The following is a 24,210-nucleotide window of genomic DNA, read 5'->3' as shown; positions in this document are numbered from 1 at the left end:
GTAAAAGGTATCCTCTACCTTTAAGCGTTTTGCAGTATATCTCTGCTAGTCAAGGTCACATAGCGACCTATAAATCTAAATTACAGTTCTGAAATGTATACTACACTTACATACAGCCTGTTTTTTGACAGCAAATTTTCTAGCGACTCTGCATGTTGCTGTCAGATTTGCTGTAATTTTACTTTTTCTTTTTACAGTACACCCCTGCCCATGTTTTGTTTTGTTTTGTTTTTTTGGTTCTGTTTTCACCAATGCTACAATCACTGATTGATTGATTCTTATTTTACAGCGATGTCTCTGCAACCAGGAAGATTCGAGTTGACGACTAGTCTCCCAGGCAATTATATTTGCCTTTGTTGGCAAAGTCGACAAAGTACCTACTTCTGCTCTTCTTCTTTTTTTTTTCTTCTGCTTTTTACAGTCAGATCAGCGCTTTTGATATTACAGCGATGATAGTGATGACGAATTCTCAAGGTAAATATGACGTGCAAGAAATTGAAGGTATACAGATAATAGACCTATAGATAAAGTTCATTTTCTTGAGGGAGAAAGTACACCTGCGCACATGAGGCGCGTGACTTAGTGTGACTAGATTGCATCGTTTTGTATTCGGGCGTATTATCATCAAGGACATAGAATATAGGGTTTTATCTACCGATGTTTGTCTTCACTGCGATTGGACAATGGACAGATGACGAGCCCAATACCGTGCATTGCCTCAATTTGCATGTCAAATCCGCCCATTTTGTTGACGTTTTGAATTTTCGATATCTTTGTTTACTCTTCTTCTCAGAGTTAGAAGAATTTTGTGCTGACTTGTTCGAAAATCGGTGGAAATAAGTTCTGTTTTATTGCTCTCTCTTTTTCAGTGTCAGAGGTGAATTCAATATTGGTTGACTTGGAAATGTTGACATGAACATGTATGGCTAAAGCGACTGTTAAAACAAGCGTTGTACTCAGTAGCTGATGAGATGACGGTTATAAAGCGTCATCTGGTCACGTTGCACCAACCATCAGTAAATCCATCTGTTGTTAAACAGTTATAATCCCGGATTCTTCCTTCGATATTATATTCTCCGTTTTATAAAGAAAAAAAAAGCGAAGGAAAGCGATTTCGTCCCCAAATTTTTCTTTCCTATTCCTTTTCATGATGTAATGTTATGTCGTATGCCTTACATCATGTTATTAATCTATCTACATTTTATATGAGGATTATATTCATCTAAACGTTCAAGCTGCTTCAAAGATGATTTTCCAGTTTGACTCTGTACGGTGCAGAGCCATCCTCAGACAGGCGGAGACTGATAACAAAAGGGATATGAATATGCATGAAGTGGCAACCAATCAACGTTTGTTTTGCATACCACAGACGTCAGCAATTTTACCAAAGACGCGCACCATCGTCTTTACCGAAGAAGAAACGTCCGCAATTCACTCATAAAATGTAACAGAAGTCGGCAGGAAAGTTATTCTTCTTGCTGCTCTCTTTCGGGAAGACAAGATCGCGAAACGTCGGGAAAGAAAAAACGAAGAGAAGATGTTCCAGTTTGCTGTTCTTCTAAGCCTTATCGCATACGCAGCTGCTCTAGGTTTGCGACTTTTGTTGTGAAAATTTTTCATCGTGCTCTTGTTGTAGATAGTGTACTTATAAGTGCTGTGAAACCCTGGATTTACTTTTGTGCAATGTTTAATTTATCAGTTGTTGCTAATTCTTTGCACGATTGGTCTTTGGATTGAGGTCAGTTAATCTTCCCATTTGTAATATTTGCCTTTCTCTTTTTCTTAGTTTGTCTATAATCAACTTTTTACATTCTGTTTTACGTTTGATGCAAACTCTGGTTGAAGACAGTCATCACCATTGTTCTTTTCAAATACAGTAATAGTGTCATACGCACGCCGAAAATTTAAGGGCCGCCGAATTTTCCACAAACTCTGCCAGCCTGTCGTCAGTATAGGCGACTTCCCTTTTATCTAAATCCTCGGGACCGGCGGCCTTCTTTCGTTATGAAAATGTTGTTGTGACCAAAGGGAATTTTGAACCATAGACAAAAACCAACATTTAACATTGGGAGCAGTGCTTAAAATGTTTAGGAGTTATCACATTTGATGCATGTAATTCACTTGTATCAAAAAATACCCTTCGGTACAACAATTTCGTTGTAAAACCGCAAATATAAGTAGATGTCCCTAATCTTCTCTAATCTTCTTCTGATTATACTGATGAACATTTTTATGTTGGTTATTCTTATCCCTAACTCACATTTTAAAACAATTATAAAGCACTGAAGCTGTTTTTTTTTTAAATCTGCAAATGTTAGCAAAGGTTTTAATTGTAATAATTTTGACACCTGGATTTTACTCAGTTGTAATGAAATTTCGTTGCAAAAGTGTTCATTGTCACGGGGTGTAGTTGGTTTCTATAGAGCTGTTAAATAGTATCGTGCTATTAAAGGACAAGTTCACCTTCATAAACATAAGGATTGAGAGAATGCAACAATATAAGTAGAACACATCAGTGAAAGTTTGAGGAAAATTGGACAATCGATGCAAAAGTTATGATTTTTTTAAATTTTTGAGTTGGAACCGCTGGATGAGGAGACTACTACAGCTTGTGAGTCATATGCGTACAACAGTATAAAGAAAAAGTAAAGAGAATTCAACATATTTTCACTTTTTTTCGCATAATAAAAGAGCAATGGACTTGCCTCTTTCTAAAGGCAGGGGGAATAATATTACCCATAACATTTGTCAGTAACGAGTCGGGGGAATGTGAACTTTTTGCAAAAGATGAAATTTTGTGAAATTCTCTTTATATTTTCCTTATATTGTTGTACGCATGTGACATCTAAGTTATTCACACACTGCAGTAGTCTTCTCATCCAGCGGTTACTGCACAAAAACTTCAAAAATTCACAACTTTTGAACGGATTGTCCAATTTTCCTCAAACTTTCAATGATGTGTTCTACTAATATTGCTACATTCTCTCAATCCTTATGTTTATGAAGGTGAACTTGTCCTTTAAAGTATTTTTTCCTCAACAATAGGCGTAAGTAAAGTTTTCTCGGTTGGCGACAGCGGCTTTGATTTGGTAGATATTCTTGTTGCAACATCGAAAACCGTTTAGCGATTAAATTGCATTTCCAAAATTTCTGGTTGGGAAAGGAGGGTAAAAATGATATGACTGATTTCTAAGGATTTTACCTTATTTTATTGTTTATTTGATTGTTCATTGTTTGTTTAAAATGGTAACCAGCTAACGACTTGTGAAGATCTTTCACCAACCACTGGCCTTTTGAAGACGGTGGCCGAGTAAAACAAGCCTTGTATGATCTCTATTGTGTCTCAGAGTAAACTGTTCAAATGACACTCCGTGACCAATTTGCGAGGGGACACCCCCTCTTCAATTACCAACAAAATGGTATAGGTCTTTCAAATACAACTCCGAAGAAAATATAAATTTAGTAATGTAACATAATACAAATTGTAATAATAATGTAAAAAATATAGATAAATTTGATGAACAAAACGAGATATCATGTTATTGACAAGTGAAGAATAACAAAATATCAATCTAATAGGTCCGAATTCATGAATGTGGTACAATCTATGTACATGGTTTAAACCGTGGGCAATGACCGTAGTTTGGTATGGGGCGCCAAGTGTCACATGGCATATCGGATTACGAAATCAGTCATTTCGTTACGAAATAGGCCATGCTACATTTGGCACCTCATACATAAAGTTCGTTTCACGCTACCCAGGAGATCCAGCCTGCGGCGAACCTGCAATCCCTCCCTCAACGGTGTCGGCTACAATCGTCGGGGGATATGAGGCAAATCGGAATAGTTGGCCGTGGCAGGTACAAGTCCGTAAGATATCCTTCGGTGGTCAGTGGTGCGGTGGAACCCTCATCGACAGTCAGTGGGTCTTGTCGGCTGCCCATTGCTTCCATACGTAAGTTCGACTATCTAATGCTCCATACGAAGAAACACTATACATGCTATATACTCCTTGCTCATCGCATTTAAAGGGACTTTTCAATGTAAATTGGTGTTGACTTGTATTGATTCATAATACCCTGATCACCACTTATTTAGCAATAACAATATTTAAGTGATCATAATTATTATGTCATATAATTATCATGTATAAATTTTCTACTATTCTTCTTCAGATTACTTGGATACGTCCACAATAAACCTTCCAAATCAAGATTTTGTCAGTGTTATCATCTGTCAGTCGCATATAAAGTACTAATTTGGAATGCACCTTGCTCTAGATTCGTCTGGACTAAGTATAACTTTCATGTCTCCTTGAAATTTTTTGTTAATCATATTATCAACATGGAAACATGCGAGATATGATTGTCAGTAGGGAAAAGTGCATTCCAATGTCCTTTGCTAGCCAAAATGAATTTTAGTCCTTAAGTGATAATTGACAGATGATGTCATGGACATAGTTTCGTTCAGATCGTGATCCTCAAAGGGACTGTATAGTTTTGGTTGAGACTTAATTTCAGGTTTCTAACATTTTTTGGTGAGATAATAAGAAACCTCTTATGAAATATGAAAGACCATGTAATTCTATGAGGAATTCAACGTTTATTTGATGAAAATTGGTTTTGAAATGGCTGAGATATCCAAAAAAGGGCAATTCTAATAAAATGTGGGACCCACACTTAATTACGCACTTTGTTTTATTTTGTTTCTGGATGTTTCAGTCATTCTAAACCCGATTTTCATCAAATAAACTTTGAATTCCTTTTAAAATGGTATGTTCTGTACTATATCATAAGTGTTTTCTTGGTATCTCGCAAAAAGTTAAAAGCCCAATTCTCATCTCCACCAGTACTGTACCATCCCTACTTCGAGGATAAACTCGTAGTTAGGTATGGGGCACCAGGTGTCGCATAATCTCTTTCGTCATAAAATGACAATTTCGTGACGACATTGCTATTTTGTCGACAAAATTGCCGTTGTCACTTGTCGACGAAAAACCAATTTCGTCACGAAGGAGACTATGCGACACTTGGCGCTCCATACTTAACTACGAGGTAATCATTTTTGTGTTTGCGTATACGTAATCTGAAGAAGAATAATAGAAACATATGAAATATGAGTCACTTAATATTTAGATGTCCATTTGGCCACATAACTGATGTCAGTTTATCATGTTGAATTAACACAAGCCACCATGCATTTTCACTGTCCCATGAAGAGCAAGGTGCTTTTATAACCATAACCCGGTAAAGTGGTCCGCCCCAAGTAGGGCCTACATAAGTATTACGACTGGGCCAGTGAAAGACCAGCTAGTGCAGTGGAATGTGGCTATACAGCTATTCTGCCAGATGGGAAATGGAAATCACAATAGCAATACCCCCCCCCCCCCCAAAAAAAAAAAAAAAAAAAAAAAAAATCTTGTATGCATTGCCCCTATGAGTGGTGCTGTGTGTCCCTGTATGAATGTCGGCAACTGACTCCTGTATCTACTCACCATAATGATACTACAATACAGACAAATAAATGCCGTTATGGCAGATGCAAGATGAACTGTATTTTCTAATTTTATGAGCGCGTCAAAGCAAGCTAACTTTGTCACGTATGCCACCCCAGATGAAATGAAATCAGATCAGGCTAAAATCTCATGATAGAGTCAAGAAAGGAAAATTCTCCGTCTCTCTAAAAGAGTGATGCCTTAATTACCAAACAGCGCTATTGGTGATCCTGATCTGAGCGACTACGAGTTCGTACTGGGTGCTCACCACGTCAACGACTACTACGGATCGTACTATCAAAAATTCTCGGCATCGAAAATCATTCTTCACGAAGGGTACGGATCCCTGAGCAATAGCAATGACGTCGCTCTCATCAAGCTCCGCGAGCCGGTAGATTGGTGTAAGGGAGTCTCACCGGCTTGCTTGGCGCAAACTCGTCCAAGTGCCGGCACCGTTGCCTGGGTAACAGGCTGGGGAGACCAGGAAGGTACGATCTGAAATTAATTTATCACAAAGTGAAGAAAAAAAGAGGATAAATCAAGTGCTGGTGTTGCTTCATGACAAAATACTTAACAACTGCTGTGAGAAAGAAGATATACGGCAACCATGGCAACGGTATAGTCAAAGAGTGGACCTGGGTGCCAAGAGCAGTCTTCCTGGGTGCACGTCACGAGACCGACACCCACGAGTCATACAGCCCACGAGTCATACAGCCCACGAGTCATACAGCTAACAAGTCATGCAGCCCATGAGTTATACAGCTCACGAGCCATACAGGCCATGAGTTCGACACTAAGCTAACAAGGCCCACAAGACTGACACATTAAGCCCGGTGTTGTATCTGTCGAACTCGTAGGCTGTTTTTATGTACCTGTAACAGTGTTGAACTCATGGGCTTAATTTGCCTGGTGCCGAACTCATGGGCTGTGTGACTCGTGAGCCATATGACTCATGGACCTGTTTTCAATATCAAACTCGTGGGCTGTATGACTCGTGGATGTCGGTCTAGTAGGATGACCCCGTTTTCCTGGGATCTGATCCCTGGAAAGTAACCTCACATAAGGGGGCCGTAAAATAAATACTTTGGCGAATTTTTCCTTGCCTTTCCTTGTGTAGCATAAGTGATTTAAATATGCCCTCAGCATTTGCCAATGCCAGAGATAAGAATGATAGCAATAAAAAAAACAGGTTGTACGGAAATGAGTAAAAGGAAGGATAAAAAGAAGAAAGAGCAACAAAACAGCAACATTACCTCTCTAATCTTATTTTCTTTCCTTCCCTACGTACGCGTAGCCTCTTATGATCCCTATTTACAGCAAGTCGACGTGCCAATTGTCTCGGAAAGAAACTGCAAGAACGCATACTGGGGAATTGATGATACCATGATGTGTGCCGGATACTCGAAAGGGGGGTATGATTCGTGCCAGGTAAGGACAATATTATATCTCTTAATGGACATACCAAGGTAACAGAAATTCAATTGCTTTTCTCTCTTTTTTTTTAAAGTTTGATTTGATTCATAGATGCTACAAATCGCCCCCCCCCCCCATATCAAACAATGACCACTGAAGGCAATCATTTTAACTTGTCACCGAAAGAAAATGAATGGAATTCTTTTTCTTCAGATTAATTTTCATTTTCTTACAAAATCCGTAACAAAAAAAAAACAAAAAAAACCGAGTCGAACAAAATATTGCATCTGTTTCAGGAAACCACAATTTTGTGGAATTTATGCTACCTCATCGCATTTATGGGTTTTAATATCCATTGCTTGTGTTACATTCTCTTTCATAAAAATGAACAGTTTCTTAGTCATTACGTAATTGCTTCTTTCAATTACAGAATTTTCAAAAAGTTCTTAATTGCTAATTGTATAACCGATCCTTGAAAATGGCAACAACTTTCTAAAGGATTAATTTCCATTTTCCCTCCATTATGGCAGATTTCTGTAAAATACTTTCTGATTTTGTGATGATGTTTTAGTATTTTTTATCATTAGTTCCATCTTATCTTTCTACAATCATGGTAAGATTCACAGATGCATAAACAATATTTCACGGTTACAAGATGAGAGTTGCTTTTTTTGTTTTGTTTTCCTAACAGCAAAATTTCTTTGCGACTAAATGGTTATAAGTAACGAGGATATTGCAGAATCCAGCCATACCTATAACAGGGCTCCACACTAACTTTTATTTTTGGTGGCCCAAAGGCAAACATCCGTCCTTTTTGGGTGGCCCGATCAGGCCACCAAAGTCTTCATTTCTGAAATTTTGGTGGCCCGATGTGCGTTTTTGGTGGCCCCGGGCCACCGTTAGTGTCGAGCCCTGCCTATAAGTATGGCTTTAGCGAGAACATCAAAATCACCACACACACACACACACACACACACACAACTTTTTATAGAGAAATATAGCATCGTATAGAGCAATACATACCAATGTACGTGGCGTCAACAAAATAGGAAGAGAACGGCGCATGGAAGAGGGAGAATTCGAAGTTGAGCAATTTTTTATGATTTTTTTTAAAAATTCCGTTTGATGTCACCATAGTTTTCACAGTGAAACAAATACAAACATTTAACTATGCAATCAACGTAATCAAACTGAAAAAAGACACCTTCTGCTTCATCGTACAAGATAAACAAATGAAAAGAAAAAAAATATAGTACACGTATCAGCACACACACATACACACACACACACGCACACACGCACACACGCACACACGCACACACGCACACACACACAAACCATGATACAAACGTATTATTTACGTATCTTCGTTGCCCGAAAGCGAGACGTAAAACGACGTGACGAATGATAAACTTCTGACTGTTTTGTTTCTTTTCAATTGTTTGTATTTGTTATTATTATTATTGTTGTTGTTGTTTTTGTTATTGTTTTTTGTGCTTTTTGTTTGTGTTTTTGTTTGGCACAGGGAGACAGTGGCGGTCCTTTGGTTTACCAAAAGAGCGACGGTACGTGGTACTTGGCAGGTGTTGTCAGCTGGGGTGATGGCTGCGCAGATGCTGGTAAATACGGCGTCTACGCAGACGTCGCATATTTCTACGACTGGATCACCAGCACGAAAAGATGGAACTAGATCTATAAGGACGACACATTGACGCCTTGTTCGAGCAGTAGCTTACTCTATAGTATGCTTATTTTACGCTATTTTCCCTGCGGCCATGGCGGCTATCCCGTTGCAGGCCACCAGGGATAAAACGGGATGGATGTGAGTGTACGTGGGGAGGAGGGGGAGGGGGATGGGATACGGGACGGGATGGACAAACGTGACAGGCAGTGTTTGCCGTCTAGCCGTATCAGATTTTTAAACTGTTCGAAAAAAGAAGAGGCCACAGCAGTCACGAGAAACTTGGCAGATCGCAGTAACACGGGGTGAACTCAACATAACGTGACGGCACATAATAGGCCGCAACAAAACTTGCAGGAAGTCCATAGTAGGACGCTACGGGAAATTTGATATGTGTAGACTAGTCTGACCAGACGCCGTGAGAATGGCGTCTGATTGCCACACATGTTCACCGGAGCGAGGATACCCGCGTAACAAAATTAGAATAAGGAGTGAGAAAATAAAGGAGAATGTACCACCTAGCACCAGAGTCCTACCCACAGCGCATTAATAACGTTTCGGGCAAACGAGGTTGCCGTGGCCGCCGGGAACATGGTGTAAACGTATAGCATTAGATTAAAACCCATTACGAAATGAACACGAAATAGAACCTCATAAGAAACTCCGCGTAGTGACACAAGTACCAATGTATATGCATTCGTTGACAAACTATAGAATCCACCTGTCATAGAATTATATAAGGCGACTCAACTAGGTTGTCCAACTGATGTGTGTCGTTTCTTACTGGTCAATTCCATGTTGACAAATAAAGACAAAGATTTGACCCATAGATACAACGCAATATGATGTACCAAGCCATATAATCATCACAAAGAGAATTAATGGTATTGTAAAACAAAATAAACAGCACAAGGCAAGTAATACACAATGAAGTCTTTGTCTTTTGTTATTCCGCAGACGGAATCCTCGCAATCGTGATGAGTGAAAGATTGATTGATTTGAATATGTTTTGGCTCGTTGGTCCGTTCGGTATATTGTCGTGACAGGTCGATTTGTGATTGGTCGCTTTGGCGTCACGTGATAATGTTCACCGTTTGGCAGTGAACTGTCATGTTTTATAAAGTGAATTCTTGAAAAGGAATGTACAGTAAAGGGTGCCAATCCAATAGCGTGCACACACACATACACACACATACACACACACACACACACACACACACACACACACACACACACAAACAAGAAATAAAAAGCAAACACACTCCAAGACTCCTGAAGGCGTGGCAAAAAATACGTTACCAGTTTACATATATATATATATATAATATATATATACATATATATATATATATATATATATATATATATATATACGTGTTTTCATGTCTGTTTCAGAAACGGGTTTGATTAAGATCTTTTGTCACACCATGGGCACTGATGAAGAGTGTGACCTTGCCTTTCAGTATTTGAGAGCTATGCTCCGTTTTTAAGATCTTCAAGATCTAGGATTTATTATTATTTTTTACGGCGTTCTTTTTCTACTGATTCGTTTACTTATATATATATATATATATATATATATATATATATATATATATATATATATATAATTGGTAACGTATATAGTATACATAATCATATACACAAACATATTTATTATTACAAAGGCCAGGTCTCTCTTTCCTTATACGTCTTTTCCACTAGCATCATGCTTGACACCCCCTCCCCCTACTTTCATTGCATTATCATCATGCATCATCGGTTGCGAAAGGGTCAAGTTTTTCGTTATTTTAGGCAACCGTTCTGTGATAATTCATGTCACAAAATGTATGTGTAATGATAATTGTTTAAATTGCAGACACTAGCTACAGTGTGTAGCATCATATATGTACATACAATGTTTTATTATGATACTAAAAAAGGAATTTTTAATGATGCCATACAGACGTTCTTGACAGAGAATAAATCAATCAAATCAAATCACATCAAAGCAAATCAAATCAATATACATACACTGAGCAAAAACAGAAAGTAAACACTTTTTCAACTTCATATTTCTCATAAAATATTTGGCTAAAAAGTAATGTTTTAAATGTCACCTTAGACGTAATAATGGCTCTGAAGCTGGTAGGTCAATGACAAGAGAAACTTCGCGCATGCATGGGTGAATACAAAGAGTTTGCTCGCAAAAACCGATAAGTCCATTTTTGAAGATTTTGAAGTACGGTCTCTGTCATTAAGTACAAAATGATACCTTTTAAATAATATATTGGTCACTACATATAAAGGTACATTTATGAAGTTATGGTCAAAAGAAGCAGAAAATGTCTTATTCTATTTACTTTTCTTGACCTTTAATCGCAAATATCTCCATTTGGCAAATATGGACTTATCGGTTTTTGCGAACAAACTCTTCATACCTTCATTTCTCTTTTCCAAGACACAGAGGTAAATATTGCAAAAATGAATAAATTGTCATTCATGCGCATAAAGTGCTCTTCCATATAACAACAAGAACAAATTACAAATTTATCACAATAAGTGACATGAATTGATAGGCGAAAATAAACTTATGATCTCTATCTTTGCAGCACAAAAATTAAGAAATTCTAAAACTAATGGAGGAGAGTGAAGAATCTTCTGTAAAACACAAATTCCAATGACATTACGAAGGAGCAATAGAAAAAAGAAAGTAGAAATTCTAATTGTTATTTCAAATTAGGGAAATTAAAAGCAATATTTTTTTTCATTTGTCTCAAGAACTCTTGAATTCCTAAATCTAAAGAATGAAAAAAGAAAATTCTGTCCATTTAATCAACTTTGTTTCGTTATTTACTATGTCACTTGAAGTTAAAGTTGACGCTTTGTCTTTTTTAAAGGCTTTATGAGAGATTATTAAACTGTTAATGCTACATTGCATATATCATTCATGTCTGTTATATATAGACATGAATGAATCTTTGTAAATTAACGTGTCGGATAGGTGTCCAGACATGTACAGTCGAGTCATTTGGATTTTCATTTCATGAATCTTTCGGCGCATCCCCGATCCTTCATATTATGCACCGCTCGTTCTTGATATTGTGAAGTAGGAACATCGAGAAGTAATTATCGTCACAAAGACGCATCTTCTTTAGAGAGTAGCTATACAGTCATTACGCACTGAGACATGAATACGTTGTCTACCTATCTATGGGACAGATCCACTTTTGGCACATACATCACCACTTCAAACATATTTTAGTGGCGGCATCACACATGTGTGGGCTCAAACGAAATACTGCTATTCTGACTTCATGTCTTGAACCTCCTTGCATTTACACACTGATAATTTTGTTTACTCGAATATTGAGAGTGATATATTACAGTGTGTCAGTAGAAAATGTAAAATATGAGATATAGTGTTATAATTATAATTTAACACATAAAAAGGATGCAAACGATGCGATTCCAGCATTTATTAACCCGTTTCGAACAGACAATCTCCTCCAAAATATGCAATCAATGATTGGTGATTTACGTTTAAGTAAAGGAAATGTTGCATTCTGAATGATGCGTAGCCTTAAACTGCTTAAAACTAAAATTCATACATGTCTGGAGATTAAAGCACCAGAGATGTGCTCTTTCAACCTGAAATTAAGAAAAAGACGTGTTTAATAGCAGAAGGAAGACAAAACGACATCTATGAACAGTGATTAACGTTGTATTTTAGAAAATAAGTAAGGGATTTTTGAAAAGCCAGGTTCGAGCGTTCCCATGAAGCTGAATGTCATAAAACGAGTCGGCCTGGCCCTACAGCACTCCCATGGGCCATGCGCTCCTTGAAGAGATTCAAATATGCATTGATGATTGAATTCAGTTCAGTGCATATTGATGAGTGGCTTTTCCTTGGGCATGATTATCAGATGATATTACAACCAGCTTACAGACATCATAATAGTGATGACAAATATGTTATTTTCAAGGTGACTTTGACGTTCAAGGAGTCGAAGTTACATCATCACACTAGTAAGTCCATGTTCTTGTGGGAGAAAGTACACCTGTGCACACAAGGTACGTGACTGATAATTGTGACAACGATTGTTTTTCTCATCCACGGCTTATTTTTTCGAGCTTGCTATCATCAAGGGTATAGACTACAGCCCCAGTATTCTACTGTAGACCAAGGTTTAAACCCATTTTAGACTCACCTATGGTTTAGCTAGACCCGAGGTTTAATTTTGTATTCTGCTAGCGAGGTTTAGTTAAACCCAAGTCTATTTCGGGTTTAAATTAAACCCGAAATAGTCTTGGGTCAAGCCACCATGGTACCCTCTATGGAAGAAGAAATTCTCCCTCTCTGAGTACTTTTCTCTCCACAAATCCACTTAAATTTATTATTGGCAGTGTATCAGCCACATGAGCGTGACTTTCTTGGATTTTGAATAGTTTTTACGGGTATTTATGTCGAATAAGGGCATGGTGTATTTTTGCTTGCGACGACTCGTGAAGCACTGTGATTATACTGTACAGTTTGTGTACGTGTGCGACGCACATCATGTACAGGATACATGGTAAGCGTCTAATAGCGTAGCGCTATCATATTTTTGGCTAGCTAGCTTTGAATGCTCAGTACCAGCAGATCCATCGCGCCACTCCGGCCGGCGGCACGGTTGCTGTGTGCGCTGGATGGGACATGGCTTTTTATGTCGATTGAATCGTGAATTCGGAATGGACTGGCAATTGATCAAACCAGGACTTTGAGGTAGGAAATTGAATAAAAGCTTTTCTCTTAAGATTGTCAGTTAATAAAAATGGAAACCATTCTAAAATTTAGAAATAGATCTAGATCTACTATCAACCCTGTCTCGATATTAGAAGTAACGTTAGATTTTACCTACCGTACCACACTAACCTAACTTTTAATAGATCTAACGTTAGTCCTAACGTTACAATAATGTACTCTAGCTATTCGAATAGGTTCTACTAACGTTAGTAGGACCCTACTCCTACTAACTAGTCCTAACGTTAGTCCTACGATCGATCTAGGTTCTCGATCTAACAGTTAGAAACTAGGTTCTATGCCAAATCGACCTCAGGCTCTACCCTCTAGTCCTACATTGAGTTCTTGGTCTAGTCTTCAGGTTATTTTCATCGTAAAGCTTATCTAGACTAACGTATTAGTACAGGTAGTACTAGGTAGTAGTATTGCTACCATTTAGATCTCGAGTCTCTTCTAAGTGTACAAATTGCTACAAACTATAGGCCTAGATCTAGTATGTAGTACGAGGTAGGCGTATCTCGTGTGTACTCGCGTGTGGCCGGCAAGCTAGCTGCTGTATCCAGCCAGCCACTCGTATTGTGCCATTGGCATTGATCCGTGTGCTGGTACCCTTACCAGTCATCGTTAGACTCGATTTAAACTCGAAATAAACCTCCTCCAGGGTAGGTTTAATTTAAACCCAATTTAGACCACAGCTGGACTTAGTAGAATACAAATTAAACCTGGGTTTAAACCTGGGTCTAAACTGGTGGTTTAAACTCAGGTTTAAACCCCCAAAACCCACTTTAGACCCAGGCGTGGGTTTAAACTCGGGTCTAAGTTTTTAGCAGAATACGGGCCCAGGGGTTTATCTACCGATGTGTATCTTTACTTCAGTTGGACTGTGGACTGATGACGAGTCAAAAGTGGCGTCGCAAAATATGATATGCTATACACTGCCTCAACTTGCATGTTACAGCAATATAACCGCCTCGTTTATTGACTTAGGATTTTTATATTTCATTTGAATTTTCTCCCCTCAGTTAAAAGAATTCTGTGCAAAGTGTCTAGTGTTGTTCGAATAGTATAGGTGAAAATAAAGTTCCGTTCTATTGCTCTCTTGTTCTATGTAAATTCAACACAAGTTGGAAATGTTGCTGTGATCTTGTGCTGATATTAAAGTGTTGATTCCGTCGTCCGAGTCCCGATCAAGCGGCTGTGACTGTACAAACACGCGTCACACTCAGTAGTTGATGGATAAAGGTCACAAAACTTTATCTTGCCACGTTGCACCAAGCATCTCCGATTTTTTTTTCTTTGCTGTTAAACGTCATAACCGTATGGAACTTTGCTTCGAGCTGTATCCTTCTTCGATTTAAATATATTAGAGGCGGAGAATATGCGTGTTTTTCCTATACATAACAATTTTCTTCTATTTCAACTTTTGATGATAGAACCTCATCACAGAGCTAGAAAGCTCTTTGAGGGATCTCATCTATTATACTTCCATTAACAAAACGTTAATCCTCTCGTCAACACAATATTGTTTCATCTGCACTCGTGCCGCTTCAACGCCTCCAACATGCCAAATCGGAAATAAGACAAGCATAAGATAAGCATTACAAAATGCGTTTTGAATTACCATCCTTGGAAGATTTATTTTGTACAGATGTGTGGGAATGTGTTTAACCGTACATTATTGTCGATGATAAGCCAACAAAACAATTAACCTTTTCTGCGCCAATGAGTCAAATGTGCAAAAATCTTACACACATTTGTGCATGGACAGGAATGTCGCATACAGAGGGTGAAGGCAAGAATTACTTTGCTAGCTATGCACGTCATTTCCTCGAAGTGAATGATCTGTGATACTATAGGTCTTAATCGCAGCCACAAAAATTCTCAGAGTTTGTCGCTACATCGAAAGCTCGATAGTCACTCACATTTCACGCAACGTTTGTCCATTGCAAACATGACAAAGTGACATGTTTTTGTCGTTGAATGTCACCTTGAATTGATGAAATGCATAAACAAGATTTCCACTGCTTTTCTTTTTTAATTGTTTATCAAATCCTCATCCGCTTCTGTCCAAAACACACAAGTACGAATGATCTTTGCTAGTTTCCTGCTTCCAACAAATCTACAAACGCTCTGATAAATCACAAGGAATAACAGAGTGTGTCTCCTTTATCTCCCATCCATTCTTCCTTCAGGGAACCGCTAACCTTTGACCCCTCGTGCAATCGTTGAAACCGCCCGAAGGGTGCGCCACCTTTCGACGATAGGGAAATATTTGCAATGTAGGGACTAGTCGGCAACTGATTATAACATCACTCGACACTATGAACAGCTATTTCATTCAAACAAAACTGATGAAGCTGTGGAACATCAAAAGTTGACAAAATTTCACTTCTGTATGTGTTATTGCAGCATCAGCAATTGTAATGATAAGCAGGTGAGGATTCATTATGCTGTCCAAATCATAATTGGTTCTTAAAGGGGAAATCCAGTCCAAATGTAAGTTAGTCTGATATGAAAGAGTAAAATATTACGAGTTCAACAGTAAAATTTTGATTGAAATCGGTCGAAAAATAAGGAAGTTATGACATTTTTAATTTTCGCTAATTTTTCAGGAAACAGTTCTTGAACGGTCAATGTGAATATGCAAATGGCAAAGTGAGCATGTTATACCCTCACAAATTGCAGTTTATTTTGTACATAAAATTTTGAAATTTCAAGTTTTTCGTTTAAATGCAAATATGCCGGAGGCTCATATCCTGATATATCTAACTGATCACTATTCTAAAGTTATTCAACAGGAATAACATCATGTTTTAGACTTCAATGACAGAAACATTGAATTTTCGTCATTTTTGTACACGATCAATGGAAAATTGTGCGGTTATGACATGGTCAGCTCACTCATTTGCATATTCATATCCACTGTACAAGAACTGTTTGGCAGAAATAAGCAAAATTTCAAAATTTTATAACTTCCTTATTTTTCATCAGAGTTCAGTCAAATTTTTACTACAGTACTGAATTCGTAACAATTTATTATTTTTATCAGACTAACTTGTTTTGGGAGTGGATATCCCCTGTAAATAAATCAACAGAAATATAATTTTGTGAACATCTGGGCAGCTGTAGCTTATCGTGTAAATTCAACACTTGCTTAATCACTGCAACTCTTGAGCTGAATGAGAGCAAAATGACTTCGCGTTATGGAATATATTCGAAATGGAAATGTAGCGAAGATTTGTGTTCAAATGCTAAGAACCTATTTAAAGACACATTTTAAGTAATATGCTATGTCTCGGCATAACGCTGTTTCGAGCAAAAGATCATTTTCATCGTACGCAGAAAATCGACAAAGGACACCATTTAAAGCGTAAAACAGATGAGTTTTTTTAATCAAGTACTCATTTTATTCAATCGTAAAATATCATTTACAGTAGGAATAACAAAAAAAAAATGCATAGATTCAAGAACACAGAATTTAGGAAGATAGGAAACTAAGACAAAGTTTAGGTGTTGTGACCTCTGAAACATTTACTTTTATGAGGCTTTGCAGATTGTGTTCGTTTGGTACATATAAAACCTGTTGTGGCGGCTGCAGTGTATTGTTGTTTTTTTTTCTTTTCACAGTCAGTGATATATAGGAGGCATGTTACGAACACAATCGTGTACTTTTTGGCCCTGGCAAACAATGGTAAACATCTTTAATCTCAATATATGCTATACATGATCATGACATCTTATTCTTTGCTTTGCGAATAAGGATCACTCAGTAGAAGGCGAGGGATTGAATGACAGCTACATTGCTTTAAAAACAACTAAAGAGATAATCTATCAACATAAAAAAATCAGCACATCTATAAGAGTTGGAGCACACACATTATACAAATGACTAAAAACGTACGTTATATACTGGAATTTGAGTATAATGGTCAATGATAAATGACCATATTAACGATATGATAATATATAATATATTTCAGGTCACTGGCACAGCAATTATCAGCTGCACAACAGTTGAGGAGATAATACCTCAGGGATTCTGTTTGAATGAGAGGATGTCAACAGAGTGACAGAAACAAATCAAAGAGGAAATCCAATCATTTTTCTTTTGAAGTTATCAGGAAATCTAGCTGTGTTATAAAAGTAGGGTCTATTCAGACATTTTTGTTCCAAACACTCTTTCTGATCTCTTTTTCTTAGGACTGCTTTGAATCATGATGTAGGACAACATCTACTTTCATATTCGACAATTATTATTTCGTCAAAATTTCAAGGTGAGAGGAAAATATTTCACTATCAATCAACAAGCACAATGCGGTCAGTAAAAGCATTATGCTACCACCTTCTTTTCTTTCATTCTTTTTCGTTAAATGCAATAGAATCTTAAATCTGTCTTTCTGTAGCTTTGGAAAGACTTTTATCTGCACTGGTGGTCAACAAGGACTTATAACGTTGTAGCTCCATGGCTTGAGGTAGTCCCTTCTGTGAAAAAGCCCGGATGTACCCATTTGGGGATTAGTAAGGGAAAATGGGCATCGAAGCGATACCACACATGTTGTCCTTGTTACGTGCGATGTTGATATAGCCTTGTTCGCCCCACGTTACTCCTGCAAAGAACAAAATCATTGTTCAAGGTTATTTTGAGAAAATGTATGTCGTGGTGATATCAATACATCACGTAACATTAATAGTACCAAGTGGCCTTTTTTTTACGGTGAACAATTCCAACTTCCGCAGTCTTCTTCTTCTTCTTTCTTTCTTTCTCTTTCATTTTTTTAATAGAAAGAGGACATAATTGTTGACACAGAAATACAGAGAATTAAATAAAAAATTGGACGTAGTTTGAATAGGAGACTAGTCAAGCGATGAAGCCTGGTTTCTTATATTTTGTGAAAGTAATTCCCAGGACTTTCTTTCTGCTTGTCCAATTTTTATTGATTTTTTTTTCCAGTTTCTTTGTCTGACTTTACTACATTTTTAGTCACCTTAAACAAACAATTGCTTTACACTGAAAGCGTCTCAAATCAAATGATTTCACCTCTCCCGATATTACACCTCTGAAATATGTACATCTTTACCCTTACTTGGTGTCTGTCTATAACCTATGCATTTTTCTTGGGGTTACCACCAGATTATTCTTTTGTGTCTTATTCTATTTATACATCCCATCTTGTAAAACACGATGCTCCCGACTCTACCTAAAGTTATGTATCTACCGATCATTATATAGCGTTATTTCTTATGGATGACCAAAAGAACTGAATTGAATTACGACATAAATAGGCCTACCCCATGTATTCTTGCAGATCCAGTACTCTACTCCGTTAGGTGTGGTGCCCCAGCCCACGACAAGGAGAACATGGTCGAGCACGGTCTTCGAGCACGACGGGTCGCTGTAGACGCCACCTTCGTAGAGCTGGAAGGACGTGTGACTGGCGTCGACGGCCACTACCACTGGTGTAATCAACACCGCCTCGGCCAGTGCCGTCTCGTTGTTTGCCTCGACATTTCGACCGCCATGCTTGGGCTAGTTGACAAATCGAGAAAATAAAAGGAGTAACAAGTAATATCAAACATGTTGTACATGATTCAAAACTCATATGTTTTAATGAGTGTCCTTGGTGTCCTTTTAGAGGCGTTAAGTAAGCTACAGCTGTTCTGATGAATATTAGAAGTGACAGCATTTGAGAAAATGCATTTAAGTCTACCATTATAGTTTGTAGAGCAGAAAATTAAGACGTCGTGTGGGGTCTGATAGAAACTTTAATTGATCAAACTTGACTTAATTCCTACTAATTTGCAATGTCTCTCAGTGTGGTAAGTTAAAGACAAGTAGATTTTCTTGCTACAAAGACTGTGTTGCTGCCAAAGTAATTCACCAGAATAGTTGATAGTAAAAGTGATGGCCAGCTGAGACTAGAATCCACCCTGATGGAAGCTTTGCTGTATGAGACATTAGAATAAACAGACCAAATTTGCTTAAACTGTTCATGAGCAGACACGGCTGAAAAAACCCTAACAACAACAAAACGGAAAAAGCCCAAAACAAACTTGAAGAAAAGAAAAGAACACCCAAAATAACAAAAATGAGTTTCCTTTATGCACATGATTGTATCCAAAAGCCAGAGAATTGGCCACGCCCATACTTTTAACATCGTTTACTTCTTAGGGCCTGATTACCCTGACCAAACTAAATCTTGGTGTGGTGACAGAATGGTGTATAATGTTACTAAATAAAACATCTCTCCATATTTCTGATCTTTGTTCTCTGAATGTGTAGGCCTGTACAGTATTTGTTAAATTCGAAAAACCATACTCTGAAAATATCTTAGCGGTGAGGAAGGGCAACCGCATCTTATCTGCCCAGCCCCAGCCCCCGCCCCCGCCTCTCCCCTCCCTTCCCGTTTCAGCGTATGGTCTGACGGTTTTGTTGTTTGTGGATGTTATAAGAGTGAGGAAAATAGTAAATGCTATTTTACCGATGCTGCTGCCTTGCACGAGTCGTTATTGCAGGGTTTGACGCCTGTCCCGGTGTGGTAGGTGTTGTTCGCACACAGCCCGCCGTTGTTCTTGATACATGTGAATACCTGGGCGCCGTAGATCGGATCCGGTAGGCAGCAGTCCACAACTTCTTGAGCTGATAGCTCGGATAGTTCGGTTCCCTCATTGATGGCCGAAAAGCTGGCGACGGCATCTGTATTGGTGAAAAACAGATAATGACATAGTTCTTCGGTATTACTAATAATTTTGTTGGTATTTCGAGATAATGATAATGATAACGACAATGATGATAGCAATAATCATGAGAGTAAGAATGATTATGATAATGACATTGATGATGAAAATAATGATGGCAATAAATTATAATTATCATTACTATACAAAAATATCGTTGCTTGATATCATTATTAACTGATGTTGTCGTTGCTGCTACTACGGGTGTAACGATGTTGAACTCGCTAGGAGAATATCATCGGATAATTTTCTGCCTTAGAAATCAGACTGTAAATTATTGAATTATTGAAATATTGAATTAATGAATTGAATTGAATTGAATTGAATATTGATTCCTTCCTCTATAAAGGTATTGACTTACAGGAAGAATTATGGACGAACTCTCGAAAGCCGATGACATTTCGGACTGATACGATTTTTGTAAGTTTGGAAAAATAAAAATACATTTTTGGCAAAATTGGTGAGAATAATCAGATATAGAACACACATGTCAACATCTACCGCTTACTGGTTTGAATAAAATTACTGTGTACAAAGCTGATTACACACCAAGTGAGTCATAAGATAAAGAAGGAAAATATTCGGAGCACATAAACGAAAACAGTATAATACTAATAACATGTCTAAGGATCTTATTCTTTCCTAGCTAGTTTGTTTATGTTGTGTGGTAATATCAAATGAAGAGACTGATCTCTTTTATGTCAAGTTGGGACATTTGCAAAACCTGACAATAGAAATAGAAAATCGGCCTATGGGACGTTTTTTTTTTTCTTTAAAGCGTCAAAGGTATTCATTGCATCATTGCAACTGATTGACAAATTGCCCTACATCGACGTAAATAAATAAACACTGAATAATTGATCAGTGTTTTGGTAGTAGCCATGATGAAAAAAAAAATCATGGGCGCACGTACTCGCACATACTTGACAACAATTGAAGTGAGGAGGCATCTGTAGAAAGATTCTATTTTGCTCAATCAGATGTTGGGTTTTTATCTTAGAAGATTTTAAAATGGCGCTTAACCTGTTTTACGATCAAACTCTTCGAATGCGTACACAAGCGTTACTCTGGTCGGTGATTGGTCAGGATCTGGATGCAATCACGTGAACACTGCGGATCAAAATCGTTATATTGCCTACAGTGACGTCACGTCAGGTACACTGCGATGTATTTTCAGAATTTGACTGGCTGCTAACCAGACTAGAATAAAATGATGTGAATTTCACAAGTGCTACAAAACTATCGGCCCATCGCATTTTCTGCAATGATTGCAATCTAACATACTTAAACAGTCCCTTTGGGATTTCTTGCGGAAAATATGACTTGCATGGGATGTCCAGTATAATATTACTCCATTAAACAGGCAATAACTGAGCAATATGAGAGTGTATGTGTTGTATGTGCATCTTTCTTCTCACCTGCGACGTCAAAGGCGAGCGATTCACCAAGCGACCCTTGATTCACTACAGGGTTCACTTTGCCGAAGTTTCGCCAGTCGAATGAGGGCGCTAAACCTAATGAGAACGGTGAACGAATTGGCTGGGATTGCGTCTTGTATTGAAGCTGAGGTTTCAGCTCGACCAGAGGTTGACGTCGAAAAGAATTGGCCTCCTTGTTCAGGATAGTTTAGGAGACGAAAGCGAAATATTTTGAATATTAGAACTAGCAAATTTATGAACAAAATCATGTTCAAAACTGAAAATCACTCTTTTCTCTACTATCTGCCGTAACCATCGATATTTTCAGCTAGGAACAATAGTATTACGTCGAGAATTACACATTCATAGAGTGTCCCGATTCATGTAGAAATGGAAAAACGCAAAAATCTTCATTTCAAATAGACACTAAGGACTCTGGATGTCGTTTCTTGTGTAAAACATTTACGATCATTTCATCTTCTCTCCCTCTCTCTCTTCCCTCTCCCTTCTCTGTCTCTCTCTCTGTCTCTCAGTCTGTCTGTCTGTCTCTCTCTCCCTCTTTCTCCCCCCTCTCTCTCTCTCTCTCTCTCTCTCTCTCTATATATATATATATATATATATATAATTATGTACACAAAACTCTTGATCTAGCTTGGGATATAACATGTTTGAAACGTTAAGGAGACATAATTTGAGTCTCCTTAATGATTGTAGAGATAATAAGCATGACAAAGTGTCTCCCTAACTTCAGGTTCCATTCAAAGAGATATATGAATATATCATAAAAGCACTATAACAATATATCAAATATAACACATACATACATAAATACATGTGTCCTACACACATACATACAAACACATAAATACATCCTCACTGAATATAGGCCCTACATAATCATTATATACATACTTACGTACACATTATTATCACAGCATATGAAATACATGTATATACTTATTTGTATGCATATTATATTTTCACAGCAAACTTGAAATGCATTCGGTTCGATACCTGATCCGACCTTGCATTCAACCCCACTCGAAAGCTATTCAGTCCCAGTCGATAGAGTTCGTTGTGCGCCTCGACGAACTCGAGATTCCTCGTCCACGTCGCGCGGGCGACCTCTTCCTCCCGCACAGTCTCGTAGTGCTTATCGAACTTGATTTTCCAGTCGATCCAGGACAGGTCTAGCACCGCGGAATCGACAACGGCTGCGTGCGACAACCCAGCGAAGAGCACGGTCAAAAGAACCACGTATGTGAGAAATTTCGCCATCCTGTATATACTACGGTGCAACCCAACTCGTTATGACAGCTAGCACAAATTTCACCGTGTATGCGAGTATTGATCTTGTGTAGAATGTCTGATGTGGTGCGCTGCCAGGTTGACAATGAGGCTTTCAAAAGAATATATTCCACGCACTAGTAGACAGAACACCAACCGCAAGTCACATGCAATCTGTCACCTGACATTTACAGCGTGCCTGGTATTGACATAGACGGAAGAGATGCTACACTTCACTGAACAAATAGCAAAGGCCAGCACCGCCAAACCCTCGAACTGTATGCACAAAGGTACACTCTGAAATTGTAACACATAGGCCATGCACTCTTTTTTTTTTAGACTGGTTTCACATGTGACTGTTATGACGCTATTAAACGTCATAAAATAGTCATGGGACATTAAGGTACACATTAAGACACAATATCATTATCATTTTATCAGTGATGTTTAATGTTGACGATATCATTTAGACACATGCGTCTCTACTTCATATTCTGTTATGTCGGTCATCTAATCCAACCAAATAGTTTTTTTTTTCTTTTTTTCCGTTCTATTTGCGCGTTTTCATTGTTATTCCCTCGCTCGATATCCGCTCCCATCTCAGTTATTTTGATAAATGACAAGTTTGTCCATATTATATATATATATATATATATATATATATATATATATATTTGTTTTTTATTTTGCAGAAATCAAACGAGTACTCCATTATTTTCATAACGTGAGCCAGAATATGAGAGTACTATCATGATTATAAATTCATTAATCCGCAATTATCGCATGCGCTTACATCTACTTCACAACGGCGGATGAAAACACGCTCGCATGGACGCATACACGAATGAACTCACATAATTATTTTCTCATGTTGTACTGAAACATACTGTCAGCACTCTTGATCCGTTTTCCATTTCCCTTTCTCCCCGGCTTTCTGCGTGGTTGTTCAGATGCCCATGTATAACGCAATGTAAGAGCCTTTTAGTTTGTGTTATTACGTGCTTAAAGGTCCAGTTTACCTTTGGGAGCAGTGATTTCAAACATGTTCAAGATATCACATTTGATGCTTATGTGTAGGTCTGTTGTATCACAAAACATCCTACCATATAAAATTTTCGCAATAAAACCTGAAATATGAGAAGATATCAGTGTTTTTCTCAATAACCGTAACTGTAGACGGTTTAGCCTTGAAACATTTTTATTATAACTATTGTTCACATTTTGTGTACTTAACAAAACTTTACATCGATTATACGGATACCAATTTTTACAGTGGTTGTTTCTAGCCCTACCTCACATTTTAGAACTATTTTGAAGCACTAATGCATGGTTTTTGTTTCATCTGCAAATGGTAAGTTATGCCTTTAATGTTGGACATTGGCAGCTCCATCCTGGGCTTCAGAAGGATGTTTCACGAAGG

The 24,210-nt window shown here is 37.9% G+C and overlaps 2 protein-coding genes across 2 annotated transcripts; one reads left to right on the top strand and one right to left on the bottom strand.

Moving 5' to 3' along the window:
* The first annotated feature begins 1,474 nt into the window (after positions 1 to 1,474).
* Positions 1,475 to 8,966, top strand: LOC139742763 (trypsin-2-like). The gene is made up of 5 exons (XM_071653284.1): positions 1,475 to 1,589; positions 3,763 to 3,955; positions 5,711 to 5,982; positions 6,789 to 6,922; positions 8,433 to 8,966. The coding sequence occupies exons 1-5, from the start codon at positions 1,538 to 1,540 to the stop codon at positions 8,595 to 8,597; spliced, it is 816 nt and encodes a 271-aa protein (XP_071509385.1). The 5' UTR covers positions 1,475 to 1,537; the 3' UTR covers positions 8,598 to 8,966.
* An 8,725-nt stretch (positions 8,967 to 17,691) lies between these two features.
* On the bottom strand, positions 17,692 to 22,876 carry LOC139742762 (cathepsin J-like). Its single transcript, XM_071653282.1, has 5 exons — positions 22,518 to 22,876; positions 21,504 to 21,696; positions 19,830 to 20,044; positions 18,640 to 18,877; positions 17,692 to 17,957 (listed from the first exon to the last, which is right to left on the bottom strand). Exons 1-5 carry the CDS (start codon positions 22,779 to 22,781, stop codon positions 17,866 to 17,868), a joined length of 1,002 nt encoding a protein of 333 aa, XP_071509383.1. The 5' UTR covers positions 22,782 to 22,876; the 3' UTR covers positions 17,692 to 17,865.
* Positions 22,877 to 24,210: the final 1,334 nt, after the last annotated feature.

Source organism: Diadema antillarum, unplaced genomic scaffold, assembly GCF_040938485.1.
Source record: "Diadema antillarum isolate AM-2024a unplaced genomic scaffold, OU_Dant_1.0 seq00001018_RagTag, whole genome shotgun sequence".
Classification (NCBI taxonomy): domain Eukaryota; kingdom Metazoa; phylum Echinodermata; class Echinoidea; order Diadematoida; family Diadematidae; genus Diadema; species Diadema antillarum.
The sequence above is the reverse complement of the archived record's forward strand: the minus strand, read 5'-3'. Positions and strand labels throughout refer to the sequence as shown.

What these genes read in the sequence shown, in the direction of transcription:
- LOC139742763 (XM_071653284.1), top strand. Translation starts at nt 1,538, where the DNA reads ATGTTCCAGTTTGCTGTTCTTCTAAGCCTTATCGCATACGCAGCTGCT. An exon ending in CGCATACGCAGCTGCTCTAG is followed by an intron (nt 1,590 to 3,762) that starts GTTTGCGACTTT and finishes CACGCTACCCAG; the next exon opens with GAGATCCAGCCTGCGGCGAA. An exon ending in GCTGCCCATTGCTTCCATAC is followed by an intron (nt 3,956 to 5,710) that starts GTAAGTTCGACT and finishes ATTACCAAACAG; the next exon opens with CGCTATTGGTGATCCTGATC.
- LOC139742762 (XM_071653282.1), bottom strand. Translation starts at nt 22,781, where the DNA reads ATGGCGAAATTTCTCACATACGTGGTTCTTTTGACCGTGCTCTTCGCT. An exon ending in CGTGCAAGGCAGCAGCATCG is followed by an intron (nt 18,878 to 19,829) that starts GTAAAATAGCAT and finishes TTTGTCAACTAG; the next exon opens with CCCAAGCATGGCGGTCGAAA. An exon ending in GATCTGCAAGAATACATGGG is followed by an intron (nt 17,958 to 18,639) that starts GTAGGCCTATTT and finishes TGTTCTTTGCAG; the next exon opens with GAGTAACGTGGGGCGAACAA.